We start from the raw sequence: 26,047 nt of genomic DNA, 5'->3' as shown, positions 1-26,047 counted from the left end.
GGGAGCGCACTCTGAGGTCCGCACGGCGCAACGCCCGTACCAGAGCGGGGAGGAGGTCTCTGTGTGGCACAGGCGATAAGTGCACTTACCTACCTGCATACCTGCCCGCCCGCCCGCCTGCCTGCCTACCTCACACAGGCCCCAGCCCACCTGTCCCCGTGCTTCTGCCAGCCTAATGGGTGATAAAGTAACACAAGATGCCTGATATCAAAACCACACAGAGGAGGCAGGGTACCAGATGTCAGCAGAACATAACTACTTCAAAATACAAACACTGCACCTATGTCTTGAAGTATTACGTAAGCATTTATCACTAACAAGCATTATTAGTCACTTCACCATATAGTAATCAAATGATAATAGGAACAGAAGAAACGTAAACAGATGAGCAACACAGGCATTCTGCAATTGGAAATCCAAATTTTAGCATTAACATTTCTGGAACTGACTGAAATGGAAACTGAATGGTGCTCAGCATTAAGCAAATGCTTATGAGCTTCCCTACAGAAGGATACTTCTTGGAACCCAGAGCCAGGTACTCAGGATAAACTATTCTTTGCTTTTGCCACCTCATCAACAAAATAAAAGATATTGTCTTAAGATACTCTGATCCATTGTCCCACATGACAAGGAAATCTCATCAAAGAAATCAAAAGACTGAACACACAGGAAACAAGGGTAACTCTCATCTGGATTCTGATGTGAATGCATGTTTCAAAATAAAAACTATTTCAGCTGTCAGCCTTCTTGGGACAGATGTATTTACTCAGCTGCAAACAGAACTGTGTCACTGAACATCAAAAAATGGTGGGAGTTTACATTACAACACATGAGGAATGATTTACCTCCTGAACAACAAGCTACTGCTGCAAGTTCTGTGAAGGAATATAAAATGAATATAACTTTCTTTCCTGTTAGGAAAACAACATAGAGGAGGGCCTTCCCGAGTACATTTCACAAGTGCAGGAACACAGCAAACCATCTGCCTTTCCAGGAGAGCAATGATAATGTTAAAGGAAGGATGCTCCGCTCCCAATTAAGCTGGAAGCAGTCTATTTTGGCTGCTCCTCCAGCAGATCAAGCAAGCATTTCAAACATGCTAACAAGTTAACATTGCTTTTATTAATTTTTTTTTTCCCACATTTATGTTGCATTCAGGCCCCCAGACCTCAGGCACCCCAGCAACTGCCTACGTATTCCTCAGAGTACAAGAGAATCAACATAAAGCTAAGTTGTATTTGAACACTGAATTAGGGCCTTCAATGTGTTTTCATGAACAAGCAGCCTAAGAAGGGCTTGTTTATTACAGGAGCTGGCTACTGCTCTGGCTAAGCAATTGGAAGATGGTAACAAAATGTAAACTAGGAGAGGATTATTTTTCTTGTTTGCAAACAGATTACATCAGGCAAAGCCCCACCAACAATGAAGGATTTAAAGAATCAGGGCCTACTTGTTAACCTTAGCTATACTGCATGTAAAGAAATTGTTTATTTTGCCCTTCTTACCATCACTGCTGCACAAGTGAGATGAGCAACAGAGCAGCATCCATTTACACACAGACACTGCTGGTTTCGGAGCCTGTTTGGTGGCTCCGAACGGTGACTGTAGGGCTGACCTCACACACATGTGCTGCCGCGCTGGGCCAGAGGCAGCTTCCAGGGAGCACACAGGCTTGTATGGCAAACCTGGCCTGCAGCAGGGCAAAGCACATTGTGCTGGTTACCAGCCAAGGGAAATGGCTTTCTTTTGGAGAGCAGAGGCAGCCATAGCTTGCAGACACTCTGCCCTCTAGTACTGTTTCACTCAGCCAGCCATCCCTGCATGCTGTAGTTTTTACCTCAGAAGTTTAAAGTAAAATGATAAAACCCAGAGTGTACCGCTTTCTACTACAGAGAACACGGGGTGAAACTCCCTGGCCACACCAGCAGCGGCCCGCTCAGCCACGGCTCGGCACCCTCCAGCTTCTCTCGGCTCTTCCCGTAGCAGCCGGGCAGGAACAGCGGCGGAATGGCACGTCATGGGCCCGGCGCCATCAGAGCAGCTCCGCTGAAGGAAGGAAGCTCACGGGAAGCCCGCCCGGGGCAGTCGCTTTGCCTCGGGCATGGCGGCGTTAAGGGAGCACTGTGGGAGCCCCCCCCCAGCGCCTGCGGACGACCGCGACCCTGCGGTACCTGCCCCGGTGGGGCACCGGCGGGGCTGTGGCGCCCCCTAGCGGCAGCTCGAGGATGAACGGGCGGGACGGGACAGAAAGGCGGCGCGTGCGCGTTGTGACGACAGGCGCCCGGCCGCGGGATGGAGGGGGAGCGCGCGGGGCGGACGGTGGGGCTGGCGCGCGACGTGCTGGAGCGGGCGCGACGGCGGCGGCGGGCGGCGGGGCGGGAGCCGCGCCCGGACCCGGACCCGGTCAGTGCTGCGGGCGGCGGGGCGGGAGCAGCCGTGGCGGCAGAAATGCGGGAACACAAACAAGAAACGCAGAGCAGCTGCGGCCTGAGGTGGTGGCGGGATGGTGCATGCGTGTACATATATATGTATATACACGTATATGTAGGTGTGCGTGGGACTGAGCCGCCCGTCTGCTTTAACGAGCTGGGGGCGTTCGGAAATTCGTAGAACGGCTTCACGCTGGGTTATTTACCCCGCGCTTTATTTAGTCAGAGCCAGCGGCACTCACCGGGCTTTGCGGGACGCTGCTCCATCCGGTCACCTCTTGGGTGCAGCAAGTGCCTCGGCGCTGCCTGGTGAACACTGCGGTAAAGCCAAGCACCACAGCGGTGGCCACACAGGGCTCTTTCACCCCCCAAAGGGAGAGTCTCCCCTCCAGGACTAGCGAGTGTTTTGCTGTTTAGTCATAGAATCATAAAATCATAGAATAGTTAGGGTTGGAAAGGAACTTAAGATCACCTAGTTCCAACCACCCTGCCATGGGCAGGGACACCTCACACTAAACCATGTCACCCAAGGCTCTGTCCAGCCTGGCCTTGAACACCACCAGGGACGGAGCATTCACAGCTTCCCTGAGCAACCCATTCCAGTGCCTCAGCACCTTAACAGTAAACAACTTCTTCCTTATATCCAATCTAAACTTCCCCTGTTTAAGTTTTAACCCATTACCCCTTGTCCTATCACTACAGTCCCTAATGAAAAGTCCCTCCCCAGCATCCCTAAAGCCCCCCTTCAGATACTGGAAGGCTGCTAGGAGGTCTCCACACAGCCTTCTCTTCTCCAGGCTGAACAGCCACAACTTCCTCAGCCTATCTTCATATGGGAGGTGCTCCAGTCCCCTGATCATCCTCCTGGCCCTCCTCTGGACTTGTTCCAACAGTTCCATGTCCTTTTTATGTTGAGGACACCAGAACTGCACACAATACTCCAGGTGAGGTCTCACAAGAGCAGAGTAGAGGGGCAGGATCACCTGCTTCGACCTGCTGGTCATGCTCCTTTTGATGCAGCCCAGGATGTGGTTGGCTTTCTGGGCTGCAAAGTGCACACTGAAGCTGGCTCATGTTCATTTTCTCATCAACCAGCACCCCCAAGTCCTTCTCTGCAGGGCTGCTCTGAATCTCTTCTCTGCCCAACCTGTACCAGTGCCTGGGATTGCTCCGACGCAGGTGTAGGACCTTGCACTTGGCGTGGTTAAACTTCATAAGGTTGGCATCAGCCCACCTCACAAGTGTGTCGAGATCCCTCTGGATGGCATTCCTTCCCTCCAGTGTATCAACCGAACCACACAGCTTGGTATCATCAGCAAACTTGCTGAGGGCGCACTCAATCCCACTGTCCATGTCACTGACAAAGATGTTGAACAAGATTGGTCCCAACACCGATCCCCAAGGGACACCACTCATTACTGGTCTCCAGCTGGACATTGAGCCATTGACCACAACTCTTTGCGTGCAGCCATCCAGCCAGTTCCTTATCCACCGAGTGGTCCATCCATCAAATTGATGTCTCTCCAATTTAGAGACAAGGATGTCGTGTGGGACAGTGTCGAATGCTTTGCACAAGTCCAGGTAGATGACATCAACTGCTCTACCCCTGTCCATCAGTTCTGTAGCCCCATCATAGAAGGCCACCAAATTGGTCAGGCAGGATTTCCCCTTAGTGAAGCCATGCTGGCTGTCACCAAGCACCTTGTTGATTTTCATGTGCCTTAGCATGCCTTCCAGGAGAATCTGCTCCAAGATTTTGCCAGGCACAGAGGTGAGACTGACTGGTCTGTAGTTCCCTGGCTCATCCATTTTCCCCTTCTTGAACATGGGGGTTATATTTCCCTTTTTCAAGTCATCGGGAACTTCACCTGACTGCCATGATTTTTCAAATATGATGGACAGTGTCTTAGCAACTTCATTTGCCAGCTCCTTCAGGATCTGCGGATGGATTTCATCAGGTCCCATGGACTTGTGCATGTTCAGGTTCTTAAGATGGTCTCGAGCCAGATCCTCTCCTACAGTGGGCACAAGGTCTTCATTCTCACAGTCCCTGTGTCTGCCTTCCAAGACTTGGGTGGTGTGGTCAAAGCATTTGCCAGTGAAGACCGGGGCAAAGAAGTCATTCAGAACCTCAGCCTTCTCCAAATCCAGGGTAGCCAGTTCCCTGATAGTTTCCAGAGAGGGCCCACACTGTCCCTAGTCTTTTATTTGCAATGTACTTACAGAATCCTTTCCTGTTATCTTTAACATCCCTAGCCAAGTTTAATTCTAACTGGGCCTTAGCTTTCCTAACCTGGTCGCTAGCTTCCGGGACAACATCCCTGTAGTCTTCCCAGGCTGCCTGTCCTTGATTCCACCTTTTATAAGCCTCTTTTTTCCCTTGAAGTTTCCTTAGCAGCTCCTTATCCATCCAAGGATGTCTCCTGCCCCTCCCGCTGCACTTCCTTCTAGTTGGGATGCAACACTCCTGAGCTTGTAAGCAGGCGATCCTTGAATATCAACCAACAGTCTTGGGCCCCCCCTGCCCTCTAGGGCTACATCCCATGGAACCTTACTAAGCAGGTTCCTGAAGAGGCCAAAGTCTGCTCTCATGAAGTCCAGAGCAGTGAGCTTGCTGCATGCTCTTCTCACTGTCATGAGGATCTCAAACTCATGATCACTGCAACCAAGGCTGCCCTGGAGTGTCACATTTCCAACGAGCCCTTCCCTGTTGGTGAGCACAAGGTCAAGCATGGCACCTCTCCTTGTTGGCTCCTCTGTTGCTTGCAGGAGGAAGTTGTCTTCCACACAGTCAAGGAACCTCCTGGACACCGGACACTTTCTAACTCTAAGCAATGAACATCATGTTATGAGTTACTAAAGATTACTTTAATTGCAGGAAGAAGATTCAGAACGTCTCAATGCAGCTTTCGCTTCAATTGTGAACTTGATGAATCAAGCCTCAAAGGAATGTGAGGTGAGGTTTTACCCTGAAACCCATGCAAAGGGGAATGCTTATGCTGTGCCAGGCAGAGGCCTGTTTGTATTACTCCTGCTAAAACTGCAAAAATTAGATTTCAGTTTTGTTCACTGCGTGGCAAGAGCTTAGCCAGTGAGCCTGTGACGATGATGAAATGTGGGGCATTTGCCATCATGGGGTAGGCGACATGGTAGGTTTCAGCAGGGTTATACTGACCAACTGGTACCATCTTAGATAATAAAACACCACAGTTGCCATTTTCCATAGTACCAGCAGGCTGGTCAGTTGTAGCAGAGGGTTTCTCCACTTCCTGGTGGCAAGGCAATATGGTTAAAGAGACATCACAGGTTACATTGTGCCAGCCATTGCAGGGCTGTGTCACAGTGTACAGGATTGTTTCCAGTGCTGCCAGGCACCTCTGCACCTGTGCTGTGGAGTGGCATAACCACAGGGTAAGCCTTTGCTTTCACTACACCAGTGGAAACTGCTCATGCTGGCTAATAGGGTCAGTGCATTTTGGGTGGCAGAAGTAAGCCAGAGTTTGAATCCTGAGTAAAGACATTGCTTCATGTCACACATTTGCTCTAAACTTAACTTTAACCTTCCCCATGTTGTTTAAGCAAACTCAGGCTGGGATGTTGCTATTGGATAATGAGAGCAGCGCTGTATCTTTGTGGTAAGTAGGAACTTATCACAGTAGAAACACGAGAGGTATAGCATGCAGATGCACAGCTCCACTGCTTTCATGTTGGTTCTGCCTGCCGGATGTCATAACTCTTCCGGGCAGACGGACTGGGAGCCTGTCTCTGCCAGCTCGTCGTTGTGAACGCAGCCCTGAAGCCCAGCTACTGCATTAAAGCCTCTGAAGACTCTATCATCATTGTTTATGCCCTTCAGGATCCGTTATCGTAATGCAGCAGAGATCTCATTGTCTGCAGAGTTAATAACAGAGGCTAAGCCTTCAATTAAATTAAACACAGAGACGATTAGCTCTTAAGCAACTCCTTTATAATTTTGAAGCAGTACATACACAGTAACCAGTTAATCCTAAAACAATTGGGGCAGAATAGTTTCACACAAAATTAAACAAAAATATAGGTGTATAGAGACTTATCCTATGCCCTTTTAGAAGTACGAGAGCTGAACAAGCAGTGGATGACTTGTATCTATGCATCAGACAAGAAAATATTGCTTCAGTCATCTTCTGTAAAGAAAAGCTATAAAGGGGGGAGGAGAAGGGAATTCTCAGATCCACAAGTTCATGAGTAAAGTTTACAAAGTGCAAATAAAAATCCACAGCTGAATATAACCATTTAAGTACTTAAGTGCAAACAATTAAATTTGTGATTTGAGTTGCTTAAGAGTTACTAAGGGACCAAAGTTTACCCACGCTTCTTACCAAACGTTTGAATTCATTTCTTTGCTCTGTGACGTCATGTAAAAGAATCCAGCTCACTTCCTGTGATATAGAAATGCTCTGTGAAGCATTATGCAATAGGTCAGAGTATTGATATGTTTTGGGACACAGCTCCACAGTAAACCACAATACAAGCAACCACATCTGTTGATGTATGCGTAACATCAAGGAGTGGATTTGGAAATAACAATTGCTGTTTGCCTTATTTTTGTTAAATTTAGTATTGACAATCAGAGACAATGACAATATAAGTGAAATAAAATAGATATTTTGGAACTTTTTGGTCCCTGTGATCAAAAAAAGTAACCCTGTGAGGAGATTTTTGGTGACAACAGATGGCAGCAGAGCTGTACTTAGATATTTCCTGTGCCTCGTTCCAGTGAGGCACTGGAATGGGTTGCCCAGGGAGGTTGTGAACGCTCTGTCCCTGGCTCTCTTCAAGGCCAGGTTGGACAAAGCCTTGGGTGAGATCGTTTAGTGTGAGTGTCCCTGCCCATGGCAGGGGGGTTGGAACTATATGATCCTAAGGTCCTTTCCAACCCTAACTATTCTATGATTCTATGATTTAATTTGCAGTGGGTAATACTCAAGTACCTTTACTGTGGAGCCAGAAAAGGGCTGCTGGTGACTTAAATACAGCTCACAAAACCACTGTGCTACCGGTATGGTATGCCTTGAAGACACTTCAGCTTTTTTTACCAATGCATTGTTTCAGTATCAGCTTGGTTTTCTTCTAGAGTACTGCTCTTGCATGTGCCCTGCGGAACCAGTCTTCAGCGACTAGGCACCTGTGCAAGGCACCTAGCTTCCATACACATAAGACCCATAAACTGTGACTTCTTCCACCAGAATTTTTCTTGAAGAGCCTGATCAGGCAGATGTTTCTGAACATTTCTTCTGATATTTTATTTGTTTTATCCTGTTCTGAGGTTTCAGATAGTTCCCATATATTGTGTTGGGAGACAGGCATCCAAAATCAGAACTGACAGTTTTGTACCAGAAGGCAGATGTCCTGCAGACATCCAGGCATTATTTTCATCCTCACACAAGGACAAACCACCCAATTAATACAGAAAGTCAGTAGCTGTGCAGTTCCATTTTCATTTGTAAATCTGCAGTAGTTGTGAGCATGGCTTTGATGCTTATCTACTTATTTTCTGTTTCTGTTGTTGTCCAGAAGTATTATAGCTCTATGCCAACCTGTACATGCAAAAAGCATGAAATCAAACACATCTGTAGATACCATGCCAGGCAAGCAGGGAAAAGAGAGCTGGAGTCCTCTGAAGAAAAGGTAAGTAGGTGTTTTGGGTTTTGATTAAAGGTTATTCCTTCCCTTGCCATGGAACAGTTGTTGTCCATCTAATACATTTGACATTTGTTTACACTACTGTATGTGGTTTGACATTAGGGGCATGTGAAAACTTGAACTGATCTGAAACTTCTGGTGGGGGAGGGGGGAGGCAGAATAACCTTTGGTGGCATCAGTCAGTGTCATATCAATCCTTTCATGGAGAGGAAAATTTCATGGACATGAAGCATCCCCTCTCTTAGTGGTTGAATTTGCCTTTTATGTTTTATCATTAGAAAACAGTACCTTTTTCTTTGCAGAGGGCTGAAGCCTCTGTACCACCCAGTCAAGCTCAAACTTGCCAGCAATGTGTAAGTTCATACAATACTTTGTTTTTAAATTGAGCTATAGCCCTTTTTTTTATTAGTTTGCATCAAGCTGGTTAAAATTTGTGATCAGGTGAGTGAACTTTGCGATGGCGTAGAATATTAACCAGTGGTGGACTCACAATCCTATAGATGGGCAGTAAAATGGGCATACAGACACTCTCACAATTAATTACAAACCAGATTGTGGCATTCTGGCACATAACCAGTTAAGACTCTACTTGACACCTTGGACTGGTACAGAATGTCAAACACCATGATTAATCTTTAGGCTCTTGTGAATTGTATCAGCAGAAATAATCCAACAGTTCTCCAGTCTCACCTCATTTGTGCTCCTGACACATTCCCTGTGCTGAGGAAAGGCACGCAGCAGGGCACACAGCACTTGCTTAGCCAGTTACGGCTGGCCCTCGTACAGTCCCTCTGAAGACTCCTGTTCCTCAAGGAGAGGAAAACTTTATTTTTCAAAGCCTAACACCCCACCAAATCAATTTCAGGAACTTCTGAGCCACAAAAGATGAGAAACATGGACTCCGTACCACTGTACACATTAGTGGGAGCACCCTTGTAGAGATTATGTTCCAGGTTTATGTACAAAACCATTTAGGCTGGCAACTGTCAGTTTTGTGGGCAGAGATTACAGCATGTTGCTTATTCTACTGACTGAAACATTAGATAAAATACTTTGAGCATGGTACTTGCCTATTTCTGTATTGACAAAAAAATTTTACAGTTCTGTCCATGGTGCCTGTATATTCTAAAAATCTTAGTATATTTACATAGCAGCTGAAATGTAATTTTTTTTACCCAAAATAAAAATGTATATTTTCATAAGAAATCTTAGATGACTAAACAGTAATGAAACTTATTTTCTCCCTGTCTCCAAAGGCCAGACAAGGTTCTGAAGACATCTACATTGAAGTTTCTCCTGGCTTCTATTCTGTCACAGCAACCTCAGAAGACATGGTGCAACAAACCCACATGGTGGATGTCCATGCAGGGCAAAGTATTGATTTAACTTTTGTTCTATGACATTTGTTGTTCCTTGGCAATCACAGGAATAAAATATGAGACTGTTTTAATGCATGTAATGAACTATGAATATATTTTTCTTGTTAGCACTTTAATAGTATCCTCGTCTTTGCAACTCCATTTTTATGACCTGTGCATTTGTTTTCTACTTAATGCAATCTTATGCAGCCCACTTTGTACACTGATTTGATAGATATTTGTACATTGTGTGCCTTAAATCTAATTATGTGACTTGTAATTCTAGGTTCTTATGTTTTAAACAATTAAAGATACAATCAGTGGAATAAAATACATTATTTAGTCTTTATGGTGACAGCTTCTTTAATATTATCCTCAGGCAGAATGTCTATGACATATTTCTGACCACAGAAAAGATAATCCATGTGGTATGAATATGGATGTGCATCAACTTCTGTGGGCTGGTGCTGATTGTAGAGCAGCTGGCTCACAATGCATCTCTCCTATCTGTAATTTTATTATTCTGATAAAGAAATAAAATGCAAATGAGATTCACTATCTAGGACCCCCCCAACTCAGAAAGGTGCTTTAGTGTGCATTAGGTGTACAGTATAGGTAGTGCTGAGCCACTGCATGCTGCAGCTTATGGCCAAGTTCATACACTTTAAACATGAGGAGTCTCATACTAACAAGACTCCCTGGATGCTTAACTCTTCTGAAGGATCAGATTTCACAATCAGAATTAGTGACACGATCTATATATATCTGTAATCTTTTTGTAGCTGATGGTATTCAGGTTTCAATTAATTTTCATGGGAATATAAAATTCACCAACTTGAATGCTAGATCTCTAAGCATTTTGTTGTTTGTATCTACAGTAGCAGGTCCTTTACCCTCTGGCTACTTTCTTTTGTGCTTTAATATTGAAAAAAATATTTTCAGCTGTCAGCTTTTATTGTTTCTTCATTTCTTCTGGCTTTCTACAAGAAGAAATCACTATGCTGAATTCCTCTGGCTGACTCCAGAGAACTGTAGACAAATTGGAGGTTTATTAGACCTTGCTGTGCATCTGTTCAGGGTCTCAGCGCTCACACTAGTTTACCTGATCTCTCTAGAATTGTAAAGTCAAGTCCAAATAATTAGGAATTTCATTCAGTACCTTGGAGTAAAGAATGAGGATGATGAAATTACAGTATTACACACATACAGTGTGTGTAGATATAGACTTTCTCAGATATTAAAATTTTACAGTTATTCATAGTCTACAGACACAGTACCCGAATTAGAACCTGACTTGGTTAATAAATGCTACACTGATCTAGTATAAGCAGTTTACCTGAGATTTCAGCTTCCGAGCTTCATCAGTTGTACTTTTATTGAGTTCTGGCTGATTGTGTCTCTCTGTTCTGTTGCAAGTGAGCTCTTTACTGATTTTTCTGTCTGTTCTCTTCTGACATGGTCTGTATCGTCAAGTTTGTCATCTTGTATGTAGGTTGCTTTATGTTTATCATCCAACTCTATTTTCTTTCTTGCTGTTTTATATCTTTGTTTTTCTGATGCCTCAAAACCTTCTTCCTGGCGGACAGAAAACAGATCCTTTGGAAGTCTAGTCTAAAAAAAGAAAAAGCATCAGTGTCTTTGTAACTGCTGCTGTAAGATAGGTACCTCTGCCTCATGCAGCTTTAATAATGCTGTCATTTCTGTGCTAGTACAGGCTACTGCTGAAACACAGAAGAGACCAAAGGATTTTCATAAGGTGCTAGGCTTTGATCAAAAACTTTGCTCCTTTAGAAATTAGGAGGATTTTTGGTGACTAGAGCAGGAGGATAGTAACCCCACAGAGAACATCTCTGGGAAGCCTGCTGTCTAGCTTCACTTCTTTCTGTGAGTTACTTCTGATACAGTCTGTATTATACGTTAAAACTGCTTCAGCCATCTCAAAGAGTAGCAATGTGTCTTCTGGGTTTAAAAACACCAAGGGCTATTTTACAGGAATAAAAGTGTGTCATACTCTGTGTTACCACATTGAGCCCACTACTGTGATTCATGCAGCCTATCTGTGGCTAGAATAAAACCACTCTAGTTTCTTTCAGTTTTACCAAGAGGCAAAGCTTGTCACTTTCATGCACTGGAGCTCCACGCTGGCCTAAAAATTCTTAGGAAATCAATTACAAAGGTGTGGAACTATGATGATTGAAATAGTAAAGTAGAACCATACAGTTAGTATGGCATAGGCATATATAGTATGGCATATAGTCCATAGGCAACTGCTTAAAATGAATGCATATAAGATATATTCCAGTACATTCTCTGCTCACTAACACATCATTAACACATTAATCTTTTAAAGAAAATCATGGAAGTTTAGCATGTTTTATTCTGCAGTAAGCTCACAGTAGCAAGCATGAAGCTACAGAGAAGCTAATATTTGATTTTTTTAATATATAATTTCTTAATGGTACTCCTGTTGCTCTTGTGCAGGAGGTGTTTCTGTACATCCTACACTTCTCTTTTGTCTTCCCCTTCTTCCTGCAAGCTTTTTTCTTCCCTTTTTCTGTGCTTGCTTTCTTTGGCATTCATATTCTGGTTTGGGTTGTTTTTCCCCAATTTTCTAAAGCAGAAGGGGACCATGGCCAACAGCAACCAGGCCTAAAAATCTGGTGGTTGTCTTTGTTCCCAGCTGTTACATAGTTTGCTTTCTCTGCATCCCCTAGCTTCATGGTAGGGATATGCTGTTTAAACTGCTTGCTTCTTGTGACGCAGTAAGAAAAGATATTCAATAAAGGCTGCTTATTAAAAAACAAAACAAACTGGTTTTATCTTTCAGAGACTGAGATTGTGACTATCAGAGTCTGACAGGCAGAGCCCAGTACCTTTCCACATTGAATCTTTTCTTTTGTTTTATTGCTGCTGACACTCATATCTGTCCATTCCCAAGGCCACTCATGTAGGCCCCTACTTACACAGGACTCCGTGGGGATGATGTTGTCAATGGGCATTTGGCAGGTTTCTGAATTGAAATCTGCATTACTGAATGCTCACACAGTTACCAACATAATCTTTTGCATTTTACCAAGTAGGCTTCAGCCCTTCCTTAGGGTTTTGGGACCTTCCTTTTGTTTCTATTAGTGGAGAAGTGTCCTGCTTATCACAAAACTGGTAGATGGCCTTAAGCAGTTAAAAACCAACTTTCAGACCATTAACAAGTATATTTCTTCCATTCAGACAAACCCTGTGTTTACATAAATCCAGTATTAATACAGATTACCTTACCTCCATTGACAGCTTGAAGTCTTGGTCTCTTAAGATTTCTTTCATTGTGACTTGCCCTCTGGAAGACTGCTCGATGGTTTCAAACATTGCACTATGATTAGTAGAGGCAACACTGAACGTGTCCCCAGTAGAGATGTCTTTGGGTTCCAGCTTGCTCTTTGCACATGTGCTGCTGCAACTGACAAGTCCTGGGAAGGAATAAAATTGTATCTGAGAATGAAACCAGAACTGAAATAGGGAAACATTAATTTCAAAAGAGAGGGAAATGCACTTTAAGCTTAAAAGGTTATTCTGCATGTACTAGCAAAGGTTAATGAAGATGTCAGCATCATACAAAGTGTAGGGAAATGATGGGGAACAAACTCAGAGAGGGATATCTATGCTTCTGTCATGGTTTAAGCTCGGCTGTAAATCACGCAGTCGCAATCTCACTTCCCGGCTTTTTTTCCCCTGGCTCCCGGAGGGATGGGAAAGAGAATTGAAAGAATGTAACTCCCACATGTTGAGATAAGAACAGTCCAGTAACTAAGGTATAACACAAACCAATACTGCTACTACCAATAATAATAATAATGATAAAGGAAATAACAAGTGAAGAGAATACAGCACCTCACCACCCGCCGACCAATAATACCCAGCCCGACCCCGGCAGTGATCTAGCCCCTAGTTCTACATCCTGGGCATGACGTGCTGTGGTATGGAATACCTCTTTGGTCAGTTTGGGTCAGTTCTCCTGTCTCTGCTTCCTCCCAGCTTCCCCTCCTCCCTGGCAGAGCATGAGGCTCAGAAAGTCCTTGGTCAGACTAAACATTAGAGCAGCAACTAAAACCATGGGTGTTATCAGCACTGTTCCCAGGCCGAAAGTCAAAAACACAGCGCTGCACCAGCTACTAAGAAGGAGAAAAAAGGACTGCTACTGCTGAACCCAGGACAGCTTCTAACTGAAATTCATGTTCTGGTAGTTTTCCATTGGATTATATGCTAAAAGGAGAGCTAGCATGCAAGATGAGGCAGCAGAAATATTGAGGAGGGGGAATTATTGTGTTAGAGACTGCTAAATTTACAGCATTTATACCAATAAGCTAAAGGCTAAGTAACTGCTCAGAAGACCAGAACACATTTTGGGTTTTTCTCCCCTCTGATTGCTGCTTGCCTGTGAGGGTGTCAAAAAGTACCTGAGTTACTGGGATGGGACTTGTGGTGGCTTCTTTTCCAGTATTTCCACTCAGGTCTTGCAGAATCCTTTAGCCTGGGCTTCTCAAGACAGCCGAAGCCTGTGTTAACAGCACTGTCCACCACAGTATTCTGAGTGGTGAATGGCTCCAGGTCCCACTCTGAATCAGAAGAGGCAGAAGATGGTGCCACAGCTGCTGCTGCTTCTGGTTTTGGGCTTTTTGGTTCTAGAAGGCATGGAGGAGGCTGACTGCTGGACTCTACCTCTTCTGTTTCACTTTGAAATACCAGATGCCTGGATGGAAGAGGCCACCAGGCACTGACATGAGGATGACAGCAGCAGATGCTTACATATGCTGACAAACAGCTTATACAATCACAGTGAAAGTGGAAACATGGCCAGCAGGGTGAGCAGAGCAAGCAGTGCTTGGCAAGGCTATGTACAGCACAAATGGGAATCAGGGCTGTTTTAGGACTGTAGGAGCAAATACAACAGTTAGTCTCTGGAATTTCTCTGGGCTTCACCCTGCTGGTGAAGGGCATATGGATCATCTCTACAATCCTTTCCCACAGGCTAGGAGGGATCCAGAGAGCCACACCTCGCGGGAGTTTGACTTTCTTGTCATTCCAGAAGTGGACCATAATTCCTTCATCTTCTGAGGCTGTTGAGGAAAAAGGTAAGCAGCCATAAGCGGGCAACCTGCCTGAGTAGTGCCCATACACAGATCAAGCTTTGCAGCTTTATGCACTTTCTACTCCTGTTAAGCAGTAGGATCAACTACCTCTCTGTAACACTTCACCATAAAGTCATGGTAGCAGGCAGCTACGACACTGTTGGTGCAACAGCAAGCCTGGCAGTATCTTTCCTTCCAATTTGCCATCAGATGAACAAGAAAATGTTGACTGAGTAACTTTTGTTGTTACTGCCAAAGTTAGCAGTAATGCTCTGAAACAAGGGGGCACAAAATCACAAAATGGAATACAGAAACCTTTAGAATTAGATTGAAGTAATGTTAAGTTTGATGGCTTTGTAACAGTAGCAATGGAAAATTACTGAGGTGCATGATACATAGAGGAAAAAAATAGAGTACAGCTGGAGAACATACTGAGAATTCTCACAAGATAAATTGTTATAGTTGTGACATAGTTTAAGAAAAACAGTCTAGAAGAACAGGACACAGGGATAAGGAGTATCTGGGAACCGCAGGTGTCCAGGATGGCCTACAGTTAAACTAACTGATAAGTAGGAGGATAGGAGGATTATTATGTCTCTGGTGCTAACGAACCAATTAAACTGGTATGAGCATCTACTGCGCATGCTTCAAAGGCTGCCAGAAGTGATGAAGATTGTTGGAAGAAGTAAACGACCCTCAGAGACCACCACCACAATTCTGTATGCATGCGGGGAACTTTCTGGAAAATGATGTAATCCATGCGTAGCCTCATGAATTTTTTGAATTTTAGTCTCTGTCTCAAGTGTTGTACCTGTGTGGAGTGTGTCTGTGGGATCCCGTTTGTGTGTGTGTGTGTGTGTGTGAATGTGAGATTGATAATGAAAAATCAGCAGAGTGAAGAGACCCTGAAAAAGAGTCTTTTGGGTGCATTTTGGCACACTGGAAAGAACTTGGAGGGTCTCCTGGGGGCTCGGTAAATAAGAAAACATTGGTAAAATACTGTAATGGATGGTGGCCTTTGTATACTTTGGAAGATCAGGGAAAATGGCATAAAGATGGAACTCTGAACTATAATACATTGTTACAATTAATGTTGTTTTGAGGGGGCAAGGAAAATGGCATAAAGTAATGTATGCAGATATGTTTTTCACTTTAAGAAATCACGCAGAGTGACAAACTGAATGCAAAATTAATACAGCTCTGCCAGATTCCTTAATTTTGGCTTTGGAAAAGGACAGGGAAAAATTGAAAGTTAAGCTGAAGATGTTCAGCCTGTGATATTGGGGAAAGATGTTTAAAGTTGGCAAGTTTGTTCCTGGAGTTTTCTCCGTATCAGCTCCAAGAATAGTATTTTGGTAAGTCAGTGGAGCTTGACTGCTAGACATGGGAAAAATCAATGAGCTGTTAAAATCTCTTACATTTGGGTGGTAAAATCATCCCAGATGTACCATTCAGTACAAATGTGAGCATTCAAGCAGGTAGGTGCTTTCTGAGAGCTGTCTCACTTGTAACTTTCAAGGAATGGCCACTGACCTTCGCATGGCAGACACAGCCTTGTCCAGGCAGACAGGAAATAGCACAAACAATGAAGATGACATTTTTATGGGTCACAACTTCCTTAGGGTCAGACTGGTGAGGTTACAGATATCCATCAGCAAGTCCCATTAGGTCCTGCAAACTCTAAGTAAAACTAAATTGTAGTCTGTGCACTGATTTTTCTCTGGCAGTAGCACAGTGACAATAGTTTATCCTGACAGCCTCATTTATGTTCCACAGCAAGACAAGGAAGAAGAGGGCAGCACCTTTCTTACCTTGTAAGGGGTCCCTTGTCTCAATGCCTGTGAGGACAGTTCCAGGGCCATACCTGGCCATATTTGGCTCCCAGGGTGCCAGCACTTTGTCTCCAGGGAGTAAGGAGTGCTTCATCCTGTTCACGTATTCTAGGATGTCATCCTTTGCTGTTTTTTGTACACACACTGAATGCCTTCCATGTGACACAAGTGGTTTGGCAAACTCTACCAGGAACATGCCTCTTTCATTCTGTTACCAGGAGCAAAATAATAGCTTCTCTGAAGAACAGTCCATAATGTGTCAGGTCATGTAACCTTCACCAGAAGGACATTTGGTGGCTACATGGCTAGGTCAAAACAAGCCCAAACAGTAACCAAATAGTGTGAGGTTAGTCCAGCACTGAGACAGTCAGAAAACCCCTGTGAGACTCACCAGAAAGCAGGCTGTATTTTCTTCCCCAAGAGAAAAACCTATAGGTAGAGTGCAACTGGATTTCGCAAGCCATGCTGTCTGCTCCAGGTAACAAGGGACAGTGAAGCCATTCAGACCTGCTCTTTAGTCATGCCTTTCCTCATTATATACAACACTAACTCTGCTTCTTGGGGGGTGGTTGGGAATTTTAATTTTATTTTCAATTAAGGCCTGTCAAGAGGCCTTCCATCAACAACGAAACAATGTACTTCCCTGTTCTTGAGGAAGAATAGGTTCTTTTTTCAGTTCAAGTTTGAAGTGCTAACAAACTAATGAATTAAAGCTTTCACTAACATTTCTGAAGACACCAAGCCATTGGTCTGTGGCCGACTCAAGCTGGAAGTGTGTACATAAAACACTAATGCTTTTCCTGTGCTATTGGTGGTTATGTGTCTACACACAACACTGGGTGGTACACTGCTCACAACAGCCCTCACGCTGTCTGAGCTTGGCAGGGGGCCTGCTCTTGCAAGATGCACACCACTGCTCTTGCCAGGAACTGGGAGTTTAGGGGGCACTCATCTTCTGTACAAGATAAGGATCCCCGAAACACATCTGCTTACTCCTAGAAATGGTCGCAGTAAAGGAGGCTGAGAAGAGCAAGGTCCTGATCACTATCAGCGTATTGGTGCCTGAGGCTGTGCTGCATGCAAGAGCCTCACCCAGCATGCCAGGCAGCAGGAGGTGAAGACTTCTGGGAATCAGACACATTGGAAGCTTTATGAATCAGCACAACCATGAGCACCAGCTGTTCTGGTGATCTGCTCCCTAATTCACGCACCAGCTGAAATCAATACTGATACACAAAACTCAAGTGGTACATGAGGACTGCTGGACTGGACACCCTATTACACATAACCACGACTACTACACAGCAACCGTCACTCACCTCTACCTCCTCTTTTACTGTACCACGGTAGTAAAATCCATCTTGTTCCCCTCTCACCAACACAGGGATGTTGCTGTCTAAACCCATGGATCTCCCTGATGCACTCAGCCTCTTCCATGCTGGGTCAGGGGAAGGGGGGCAGTGGGTAATCCATCGGCACCTTGAAGAAAATGGGTCAGCACTGGGAAAACCAGCTTTTTTTAGGGGGAAAAAGGAAAATGTTGTAAGATTTAAGAACTGTAGCACTCCACCTCCTTCTGTAGCACTCCCACAGGCCAAAGCATGTGGGAAGAAACAGAAAACTTGTTTGTTCTGGGACAATTCCTTCTCTTGGGCAAAAAAGAAGCATCAGTGCTTGTTTTCACCCAAATTTCTTTGGTTTGGAGTTTAGAGGAAGTAAGTTGGAATCCTGGGCCAGCACTACCTGCACTAGCCCATTTGCTCTTTACATGGCAGCCAATGCAACCCCTAAGATTAGGAGAAAAGAGCCATTTCCAGCACAGAGCACAGGGTAGATGCACTCGAGAGCACAGCAACTGATGGTTTACACTGGGGCATTTGGGGAACAACAGAAAAGTAGAAAAGTAAACAATGAAGCTTCTGGTTGATGACAGGTTTAAGTCCAAAACAGGAAAACTAATCCCCTGTCACAAAGCATTAGAAACATTTCACAAAAGACGGCTGCTAATACAAGATGCTTCTATTTATCCAAATAATATTAAAGAAATGTTTCTTTGACAGGAGATTTTTCTCAGGCTTTGCTTTTCATAATCTCCAGGGCAGCAAATCACTGTAGTTAATAACATCTAAACCACTGCCAGTGCAGGGGAGGGGAAAGCTCAAATGACATTCGAGTTGCTAATTTATTCATCTGACACACCAGCCTGTTTTATACTATTAGATATCATGAAAAAGAACAAATCACAGATTCCAACGAGAACTTTATTTTACCTCTGGGGGGGGAGGGGATCAGCGATCCAGGTGGGATGCACTACAAAAGAGCTCCTGCAGCAGGGCCTGACAGTAGGCACGACTCTGGAGCATGAGAACTTGTCCAGAACTGGCATCGCACTGCAATACCTGCGACCTGTAGGAAGGAACGCTTCCAAAGCGGCCATTGTTGCGAAAGCAGCTGGCTGCAGGACTCGGTCCTGATCTGTTGGTAATAAAGAGACAACCATAGTATCATAGAATAGTTAGGGTTGCACTGTCATTTTACAACACAAGCAGATGCTTTCTGGTGTACCTCAAGAGCCCAGTAGCTTTTAGTAATGAATTATTTTAAAATAAAAACAAGCAATTCAAAATATCCAGACTGGCATTTGGTCAGATGAACCCATATTACTGACTTCAGGAATCTGCAAGCACCCAAATCCTAACCTGGTAGAGGGACACAAACACCCAAGAAAACTAGAAACCCTCTGGAAAGCAATAGCCTTTAGCTCCCTCCTACTTTTGTTTCCATCTTTAACATCCAGGTCTCCTATACCTTCACTCTCCTTTAAAGCTTTCCTGTACACAGTTCTAGTCAAACCTTCCCTATTTTACAAGCTGAGGCAGAATCTACAGCTGAAGCTGACAAGCCGAGTGAGCACAACAGGTTTTGAACATGATGTTAGATTACGGTTGCCTGTTATTTGTTTTATTGATAGTGATGTATTAACAGGAAATATTTTGATCTTTCAGCTGTCCTGTCACATTTTATAACAGTAGGATTATGGCCTGCCATGAGAAAGAATGGGATGCTCAGATTTGACAAGTGATAACTATTCAGAGGCTGTCACAGTAAGACTGATGATGTGATGGTATCTCTGGTAATCTGACAAGGTGTAGTAGATAACACAAGCTTCCATTTTATTTTTTTAATATACCTTAGAAGTGTTTCGCATGCTTAGGGTAAAACTTGCATGGAAATTACACACTGTAAATTTTAAGTGTCTAATTTACTTTACAAAATGCAGTTTAAGCACTCTATTACATTTAAATATTATTCTGCCTCTTAGACAAGAGATGATCTGCAATGAGGACTCCCAGGTATATGTAATTTCATAAAACTAGCACACCCAACACACCAAGAAGAGTGGATTAACTGCTACGAAATGTATTTTTAAGTCAGCAAATAACACAACATATTCACTCATTTCACAAGTACACAAACTCCCCCCATTATAAACCAAAATGGAATCAGTAATACTGTGCAAAAAAATGCAAGTATCAATTCTACTTAAAGCACATTTTAAACACTTTCAGCACTGTTACTGCTGAGAACAGGTCCCCTATTTCTGTATAAAATAGGGCACTGACAAAGGCAATTTTACAACACTTTATGAGGGTTGTTTCTTTCCGGGATAATTACAAGTACTTTAACAGCGCAGTGTTTCAAACTTACCGGCTATTGATAACACCAAGTCTGGTTGATTTGGATTTAGTCCCAGCGCAAAAATCTTGCCTTTTGCCAGTTGGGATGCAAGGAGCAGTTTGCTGCCTGTGTTTCCTAGTTGCTATGGAGGTTGCCACAGTTGTAACTGCGGGGATCAAACATCTTGACCTTACCCGTTACAAACTGGTGGAACATGACTGCAGTTCTCTGCATCATTTTCAACTTCCCATTGATCTAGATATTGCATCGAAAGACCGTTGGGGCAGGGAAGGGATTATAAGAGGGCGCAATGTCCTCCAAGCTTTCTGCCAACTATTGAATGGCAAATAACAGCACCATACGAAGCTATAGCTCAGATTTAGGAAAAGGCAGCCTACCACCATGGGGTGTGACAAATAAATCGGTTTGAAATGCAGACAGAAAGGTTAAAGCTGAGACAAACCAAGGTCAGACTGCTTGACGAGCTTTTTCTTTTCGCAATAAAGGGGAAGGATTAATGCATTCTATACTTCCTACAAAGTGCGTATCAAAACCATACCAGAATACAATGCAGAAATCTGCCTGTTAATCTCTGCTGTGATCCCTAATCTGCATTTTCCCTAAATGAATGTTAAGTTTTTGTATGGTTGTGGGTTTTTGTTTTTTTTTTGGGGGGGGGGGGGTTGTTTTTTTTTTTTTGGGGGGGGGGAGGGAAGGAAGGAATACTTGATTTCATTTTGTTATAAAAACAAGATAACAGAGAGGGTGACTGCAATTAGGGACAAGCACTTAGGAAGCCTGTAACCATTTTCTCTACATTCTGCTGCACCAACAGACTACTTGCTCTCATGCCGTCAGCAGAGGATCAATAGCAAAATACCCTTAAATACAGCAAGTATTAAGAACATTTTGCCAGTTAAGAGCTAAACTCTCTTCACACAAATCTATTCCCATACCACTTAGCTGAAACCGTCAGTAGTACAGGGAAACAGACTGGCTGGTCAGGGAAGACCATGCCAGACCTCAACCATTATAAGTCCACAAAATTGTCTGTTGCAGGATTATTCCCCCACACACCCTGTCCAAGGCAATTCTCCCTTGCCAATTCTCCTTATACTGTGTATTGTGTGAGTAATCCTAGTAATCTTTAAGGGCACCAAGAGCTGAAGAAATATCCAATTTTCAACAGAAACTAGGTTAAATCAACAGTTCTTAATGGAATTAAAGCATTCATTAATAAGAAAAGAACACTTGCACAACATTAATTATGCTCTATGTTCAGTAACGTGCTTCAGAAAGCTGCTACCCTCTTTTTATTTCCCCCCTTTTGAACTAAGTTATCTTTTCTGTTGGCACCTAACAACACCCCTAGGAAGCTTTAAAAAGACCTTTTAAGAGAAAAACTGGCAATTAGGCCAAATTTTTTTTAAGAACGTACCTGTGAGAGTAAACCAGTCACATTACAGAAAACAAGAGGAATCTCAGTCCAATCAGCAGAAAGACTTTATTTTCAAGCGTGCAGGTTGTGATGACACATACAGTCACTTCACACGTACAGGTTATTACATGTTTGGTTTGGTGACAACTTTATAAATGCTTTGTGATTTCCATAAATTAACTAACTTAGGCCATTCAGATCAGATTTCTTCAGCTGTCTTTTTCATATCTAAGTGTAGTTACTTTCTGCATAATTAAAATTCTTTTGTGTGGGCCTATACTGGCTCGCACTATGATCTGCTTCTAAGATGCACCAGGAACATGCACATCATTAATACAGTAGGTTCCCAGACAGGATACCTTTTGCTTGGTTTGGAATGGTTCAAATAGTCTTCAAAATCTGGTTTTGTTTGTTAATTGCTGCAGGTGCTTCGCTCCATGACACTTTTTTCTGCCACCACAGAATCACTGTACAGAACGGACTGCAGGTAGCTAATGTATTTTATAGCAGCACGGAGTGTCTCTACTTTGCTGAGGCGTTTCTCCAAGTATTCCTTGGGTAGGTGATGCCTCAGTTTAGCATAGCCTTCATTGACACATTTAACCCTCTGCCTTTCCCTCTCATTCCTCTTTCTGATGAATGCTGTCCCATAGGAGTACTCACTTCTGCGGTAATTGGAACGGGGCATTTGGTAGGGAAAGGCACAGGGCTCACTGTAGAAATTCCCCATGATGAGATGCTCAGACATGAAAGGAAGGAATGACAAATCTTCAGAGCAAGTGACCTGGCTTGGTGTTTCTGGGTACACATGAAATGTGAGCACTGGGTCAGCACAGAAAGACCTAGCCAGCTGTACGCGCTGAGTCTCAGAACAGATAGACAGCTTGTCCATGAGGTTACAGTAGCTTTTGCCATCCGTCAGGTTCTGCATTTAACCTGGAAATGCATAATTACATAACAGTTTAAACAACTCATATCAAGCAGTAGGAAAAACCTCACCTGGACTTACCAACATTTGGCATTCCTGGCATTTTCCAGTAGAGACTTTTAATGCATTTGTGACACTTCAGAGTGGTGTTGGAAGACTTACATAGAGCAGACAACGTCCCATTTGAAAACACAAGAAAGTTCAAGTAATTATTTTAATCACTGATTAAAATAATTCACAATAGATTTACAGAAAATAAAGCCACCAACACTTCCTAAAGGAAACAGCAAACACTCCCACCTCAGCTACAGAAATAATCTACTTCTATGTACTCCACATGGGTTTAGGGTCTCAAAATCTACCAAAACTTTCATCTCTACAGACAATAAACAAAGCAGGCCAATGTCTGAGGCATTCTCTCAAACCGCTTCTCCTCCTTGAAGAAAATTACAATTCTAGTGACAGACTCCCTATCCATACCAAAAAGCCTTCAAAAGGAATTATTTTTTCTCTCTATTAATTTGTTGTTTCATTCACTGTATTATCTTCATAGATAGAAAACCTGTGCAGGGAATGGATCTCAGTCTTAATTCTATGTTTGTCAGGTATTACATCCATTCCACAAAAAAGTTTACAAAAAGTTTAGAGGACTAATTTCTGCTAAACCTAATATCCCCTTAGGTCCTCATGCTCCTTCTGTGCTCACCTGCAGATAGGAAATGCCAAACACAATCCCACTGATAAAGGATTATGAATTAATTTATTAAAAGAAAAAAATGCACGTCCTAATAATATTTCCAGTTACAAAGTCATTTAGGCAGCGCTAGAAACCTGTAACTCAGACTGGCCTACTAAAACCATGTACCCTCTCTTTAGAGCAGCATTACAGCAAGTGTAACTACTCAAATCATCCTTATATATTTATTAGAAATATAAACTTGCAGTCTTACAGGAAGCTACATTATAGTGCCTTCCCAATATCATTATTCCAACAGCTAACTATCAGCATAACTAATGATTGCTACTTGATAGCTACCTAAAAAAACATTTTTAATACCTAGCTGATTTTTAAAGAATTTCTGTGACCCACCCTCACATACTGCAAGCAATACTTGCCTACACAGCATCTATCAAAAAATGCTCTTACCACCCACTTCCACATCTACACATTGCTGTCTAAAACACTTAGGTTATGCTACACCCCCTAAAATGGAAACACACGTGAACATTTAACTAGGTTACTAGAAACTACACTCCATTCTCACAAAACCCTTGCAAAGCTTCAAATGTTCCAACTGTAGTTCCACAACATAAATGGGATTCCCTTAATCCTTCACAGGATATGGGGATATTTTAACATTTTCTAACGACTTCATACCAACCATGTCTAAAACAAAGGGAATTTTTACTCAGTATGGACCTACCCTCATAACACATTCTATCAAAATGCCTCTGTATTCAGCTTTGTCTCTTTTTCTAATATACATAGATCTCACAACAGAAATTCTATGAGTTAAGAATTCATTTATAGTATGCAATTAGGCAAAAGAGAAAGTCACATGCATCTTAAACAGGTACGTCTGTAGGTAGGCACAACCAACCACACGTTTTACATTAATACACATGCAGAAAATCAGAGGTGAATATATACTCATTATAAAATGAAAATACTAGACAGTCATCTTTCCATTTCCTAGTTATACAGGTCAGGTTATTGTCTAAAAACTTTCTACTGCTAACAACTTAAAAACAGTCTGACGAAAAGTGCCTGTTACATAGCAACAAAACCCCCAACTTTATAGCAAAATATTGCATAGAACAAGAAACCAAAGCCAACATAACCCCTCAAAAAGAGATACTTGCAGTATTTGTTGTCTAGTACTGACACTTCTGCTGCATAACAACATTAAACAGTTATTTTTGCCTTATTACCTGCAAGAAGTCTTAGGATCATTTATCTTCTAGACTAGAGACTCACCAATCTTCAGATGAAAGTAAAATCCAAGGAAACAAGACGTGCTATTTTAAGACTGATGAATAATACCTGAAAATATCTGAACGACATTCAAAAGATAAGTTAATATCCCATTTTCTTACACCTTACTTAATAAGAGATCACATTGAACATGATTAATTAAAAAACTAAAGCAGCACTGTTACTGAATAGCTAGTAGAAGTGATTTACAAAATCACTGATATTCAATGAAGATCTGTTGCTAGATACAGCAATACACAAGTCTCTTACCTGGATTATGTAGCTAGAGCCAATAACTGCGGCAATTTATAGTCAATTGACAACATGCAAAGTAGCTTACAGTTAGATCTGCTCATTTCTGGTTTGGCTTTTCCAACCACACCAGCTATGATGGCAACAAAACTTGGCAACAAGTGCTAAAAATTTTAAAACTGTATTGAACACAACCAGATTACAGGAATATACTTTGTTTACTTCCTGTATGTATTCTGTTACAGTGAACTAAAGCAGTGTTTTAATTTATTGGCAATTCATACCTTGATGTCTGAATATAAACAATCAGTCTAAATTTAAGTATTTACATCAAGGCATAAGTAAACTAATTTTCATAGCTTCATTTCAAACACAGAAAATCAGCATTTATTTAGAAGAACCTTGTAATGGATTTGTTTCCAGGTTAGAAGTGAGAACACGTATTAGTTAGCTTAATAGCTTCAAATTTAATCTTCATTATACCTATAATTTTGAGAAATTCCCTTAGAGTTAAGAAGTATAACACCATATAAAAAGTCCCTAATAAAGAATTTATGGAGGTTCTCAAGACAAGATTTGAAAACAGTGAGAAATCGGCACCAAGACAAATGTTTTCAAGTTTTGCTTAAACTTAGAAACACAGTATGGAGCAATCTATCCCTACAATCAAAGACAGGCATAGGCATACAGATGCAACATGTATCAGTATATAGCTGTCCAACTGTACAGGTGCAAGGAAATATGACACCCCACTTCAGAACTCCCACATTTTACAGGATTACCTGACACTTTAGACTATTTCATTATTCGACCCTTCTGTCACTCATACTAAAACCACACACACAAAAAACCAAACCAAACCAGCTTAGCTTAAACACTTGATCTACTACCAAGAGAGCTATGTACACCCGGTCTTGTCTTCTTGGGACTGTCAGCATCGAAGAAAGTATTCTGATTCAGCTGCCCTTGTGTGGGCCCACAGAAATGCTATATTCTGCATTCTCGTTTCCATGCCAGCTTCAGACCTCATCAGAAAGGCAGCCACGAGGTAGAACATTTACTAGAACTGGTAGAGGCATGTATTCAATACACAAGTTACATTATTTTTCTTTAGGGGACCCTAGGTACATCACCATCAGAATAGATTATTAATTTATCAGTGTGGGATGTTGAACCCAAGCTTGGATTTAATCCCCAAGATTAACTCGGTTTTTGGATGACTACGGGACTGACAAGAGAATAAAGCTCTGCATCTGCAAAGAGCTTCAGTCAATGCAAATGTTACTATGGGGCAACTGTGTTTCCACTCCAGTTGTGGCAGACCATGTGTACAGGTATAGCTGGTGCAGTTTATT

The 26,047-nt window shown here is 42.7% G+C and overlaps 3 protein-coding genes across 3 annotated transcripts; 1 reads left to right on the top strand and 2 right to left on the bottom strand.

Annotated features, from left to right (window-relative positions):
* The first annotated feature begins 2,292 nt into the window (after positions 1-2,292).
* On the top strand, positions 2,293-9,816 carry AKIP1 (A-kinase interacting protein 1). The gene is made up of 5 exons (XM_062619827.1): positions 2,293-2,403; positions 5,308-5,385; positions 7,983-8,096; positions 8,414-8,464; positions 9,368-9,816. Exons 1-5 carry the CDS (start codon positions 2,293-2,295, stop codon positions 9,509-9,511), a joined length of 498 nt encoding a protein of 165 aa, XP_062475811.1. The 3' UTR covers positions 9,512-9,816.
* Positions 9,817-9,949: 133 nt separating this feature from the next.
* On the bottom strand, positions 9,950-20,317 carry CUNH11orf16 (chromosome unknown C11orf16 homolog). The gene is made up of 7 exons (XM_062619826.1): positions 20,130-20,317; positions 18,692-18,896; positions 17,741-17,900; positions 16,401-16,629; positions 13,918-14,577; positions 12,743-12,930; positions 9,950-11,080 (listed from the first exon to the last, which is right to left on the bottom strand). The coding sequence occupies exons 2-7, from the start codon at positions 18,856-18,858 to the stop codon at positions 10,814-10,816; spliced, it is 1,671 nt and encodes a 556-aa protein (XP_062475810.1). The 5' UTR covers positions 18,859-18,896; positions 20,130-20,317; the 3' UTR covers positions 9,950-10,813.
* A 1,351-nt stretch (positions 20,318-21,668) lies between these two features.
* Positions 21,669-25,864, bottom strand: ASCL3 (achaete-scute family bHLH transcription factor 3). The gene has a single exon (XM_062619825.1). It carries the CDS (start codon positions 22,466-22,468, stop codon positions 21,950-21,952), a length of 519 nt encoding a protein of 172 aa, XP_062475809.1. The 5' UTR covers positions 22,469-25,864; the 3' UTR covers positions 21,669-21,949.
* Positions 25,865-26,047: the final 183 nt, after the last annotated feature.

The sequence above is a fragment of the Pezoporus occidentalis genome, unplaced genomic scaffold (assembly GCF_034315485.1).
Source record: "Pezoporus occidentalis ecotype Australia unplaced genomic scaffold, CSIRO_AGI_Poc_V1 ctg214, whole genome shotgun sequence".
Classification (NCBI taxonomy): domain Eukaryota; kingdom Metazoa; phylum Chordata; class Aves; order Psittaciformes; family Psittacidae; genus Pezoporus; species Pezoporus occidentalis.
The sequence above is the reverse complement of the archived record's forward strand: the minus strand, read 5'-3'. Positions and strand labels throughout refer to the sequence as shown.

Excerpts from the sequence above, each read along its gene's own strand:
- AKIP1 (XM_062619827.1), top strand. The coding sequence starts at position 2,293 with ATGGAGGGGGAGCGCGCGGGGCGGACGGTGGGGCTGGCGCGCGACGTG. Across the intron at positions 2,404-5,307 it reads CGCGCCCGGACCCGGACCCG|GAAGAAGATTCAGAACGTCT; the intron begins GTCAGTGCTGCG and ends CTTTAATTGCAG. Across the intron at positions 8,097-8,413 it reads TGGAGTCCTCTGAAGAAAAG|AGGGCTGAAGCCTCTGTACC; the intron begins GTAAGTAGGTGT and ends TTTTCTTTGCAG.
- CUNH11orf16 (XM_062619826.1), bottom strand. The coding sequence starts at position 18,858 with ATGGCCGCTTTGGAAGCGTTCCTTCCTACAGGTCGCAGGTATTGCAGT. Across the intron at positions 17,901-18,691 it reads GATCCCCTCCCCCCCCAGAG|GTGCCGATGGATTACCCACT; the intron begins GTAAAATAAAGT and ends ATTTTCTTCAAG. Across the intron at positions 16,630-17,740 it reads CAGTAAAAGAGGAGGTAGAG|AATGAAAGAGGCATGTTCCT; the intron begins GTGAGTGACGGT and ends TCCTGGTAACAG.
- ASCL3 (XM_062619825.1), bottom strand. The coding sequence starts at position 22,468 with ATGCAGAACCTGACGGATGGCAAAAGCTACTGTAACCTCATGGACAAG.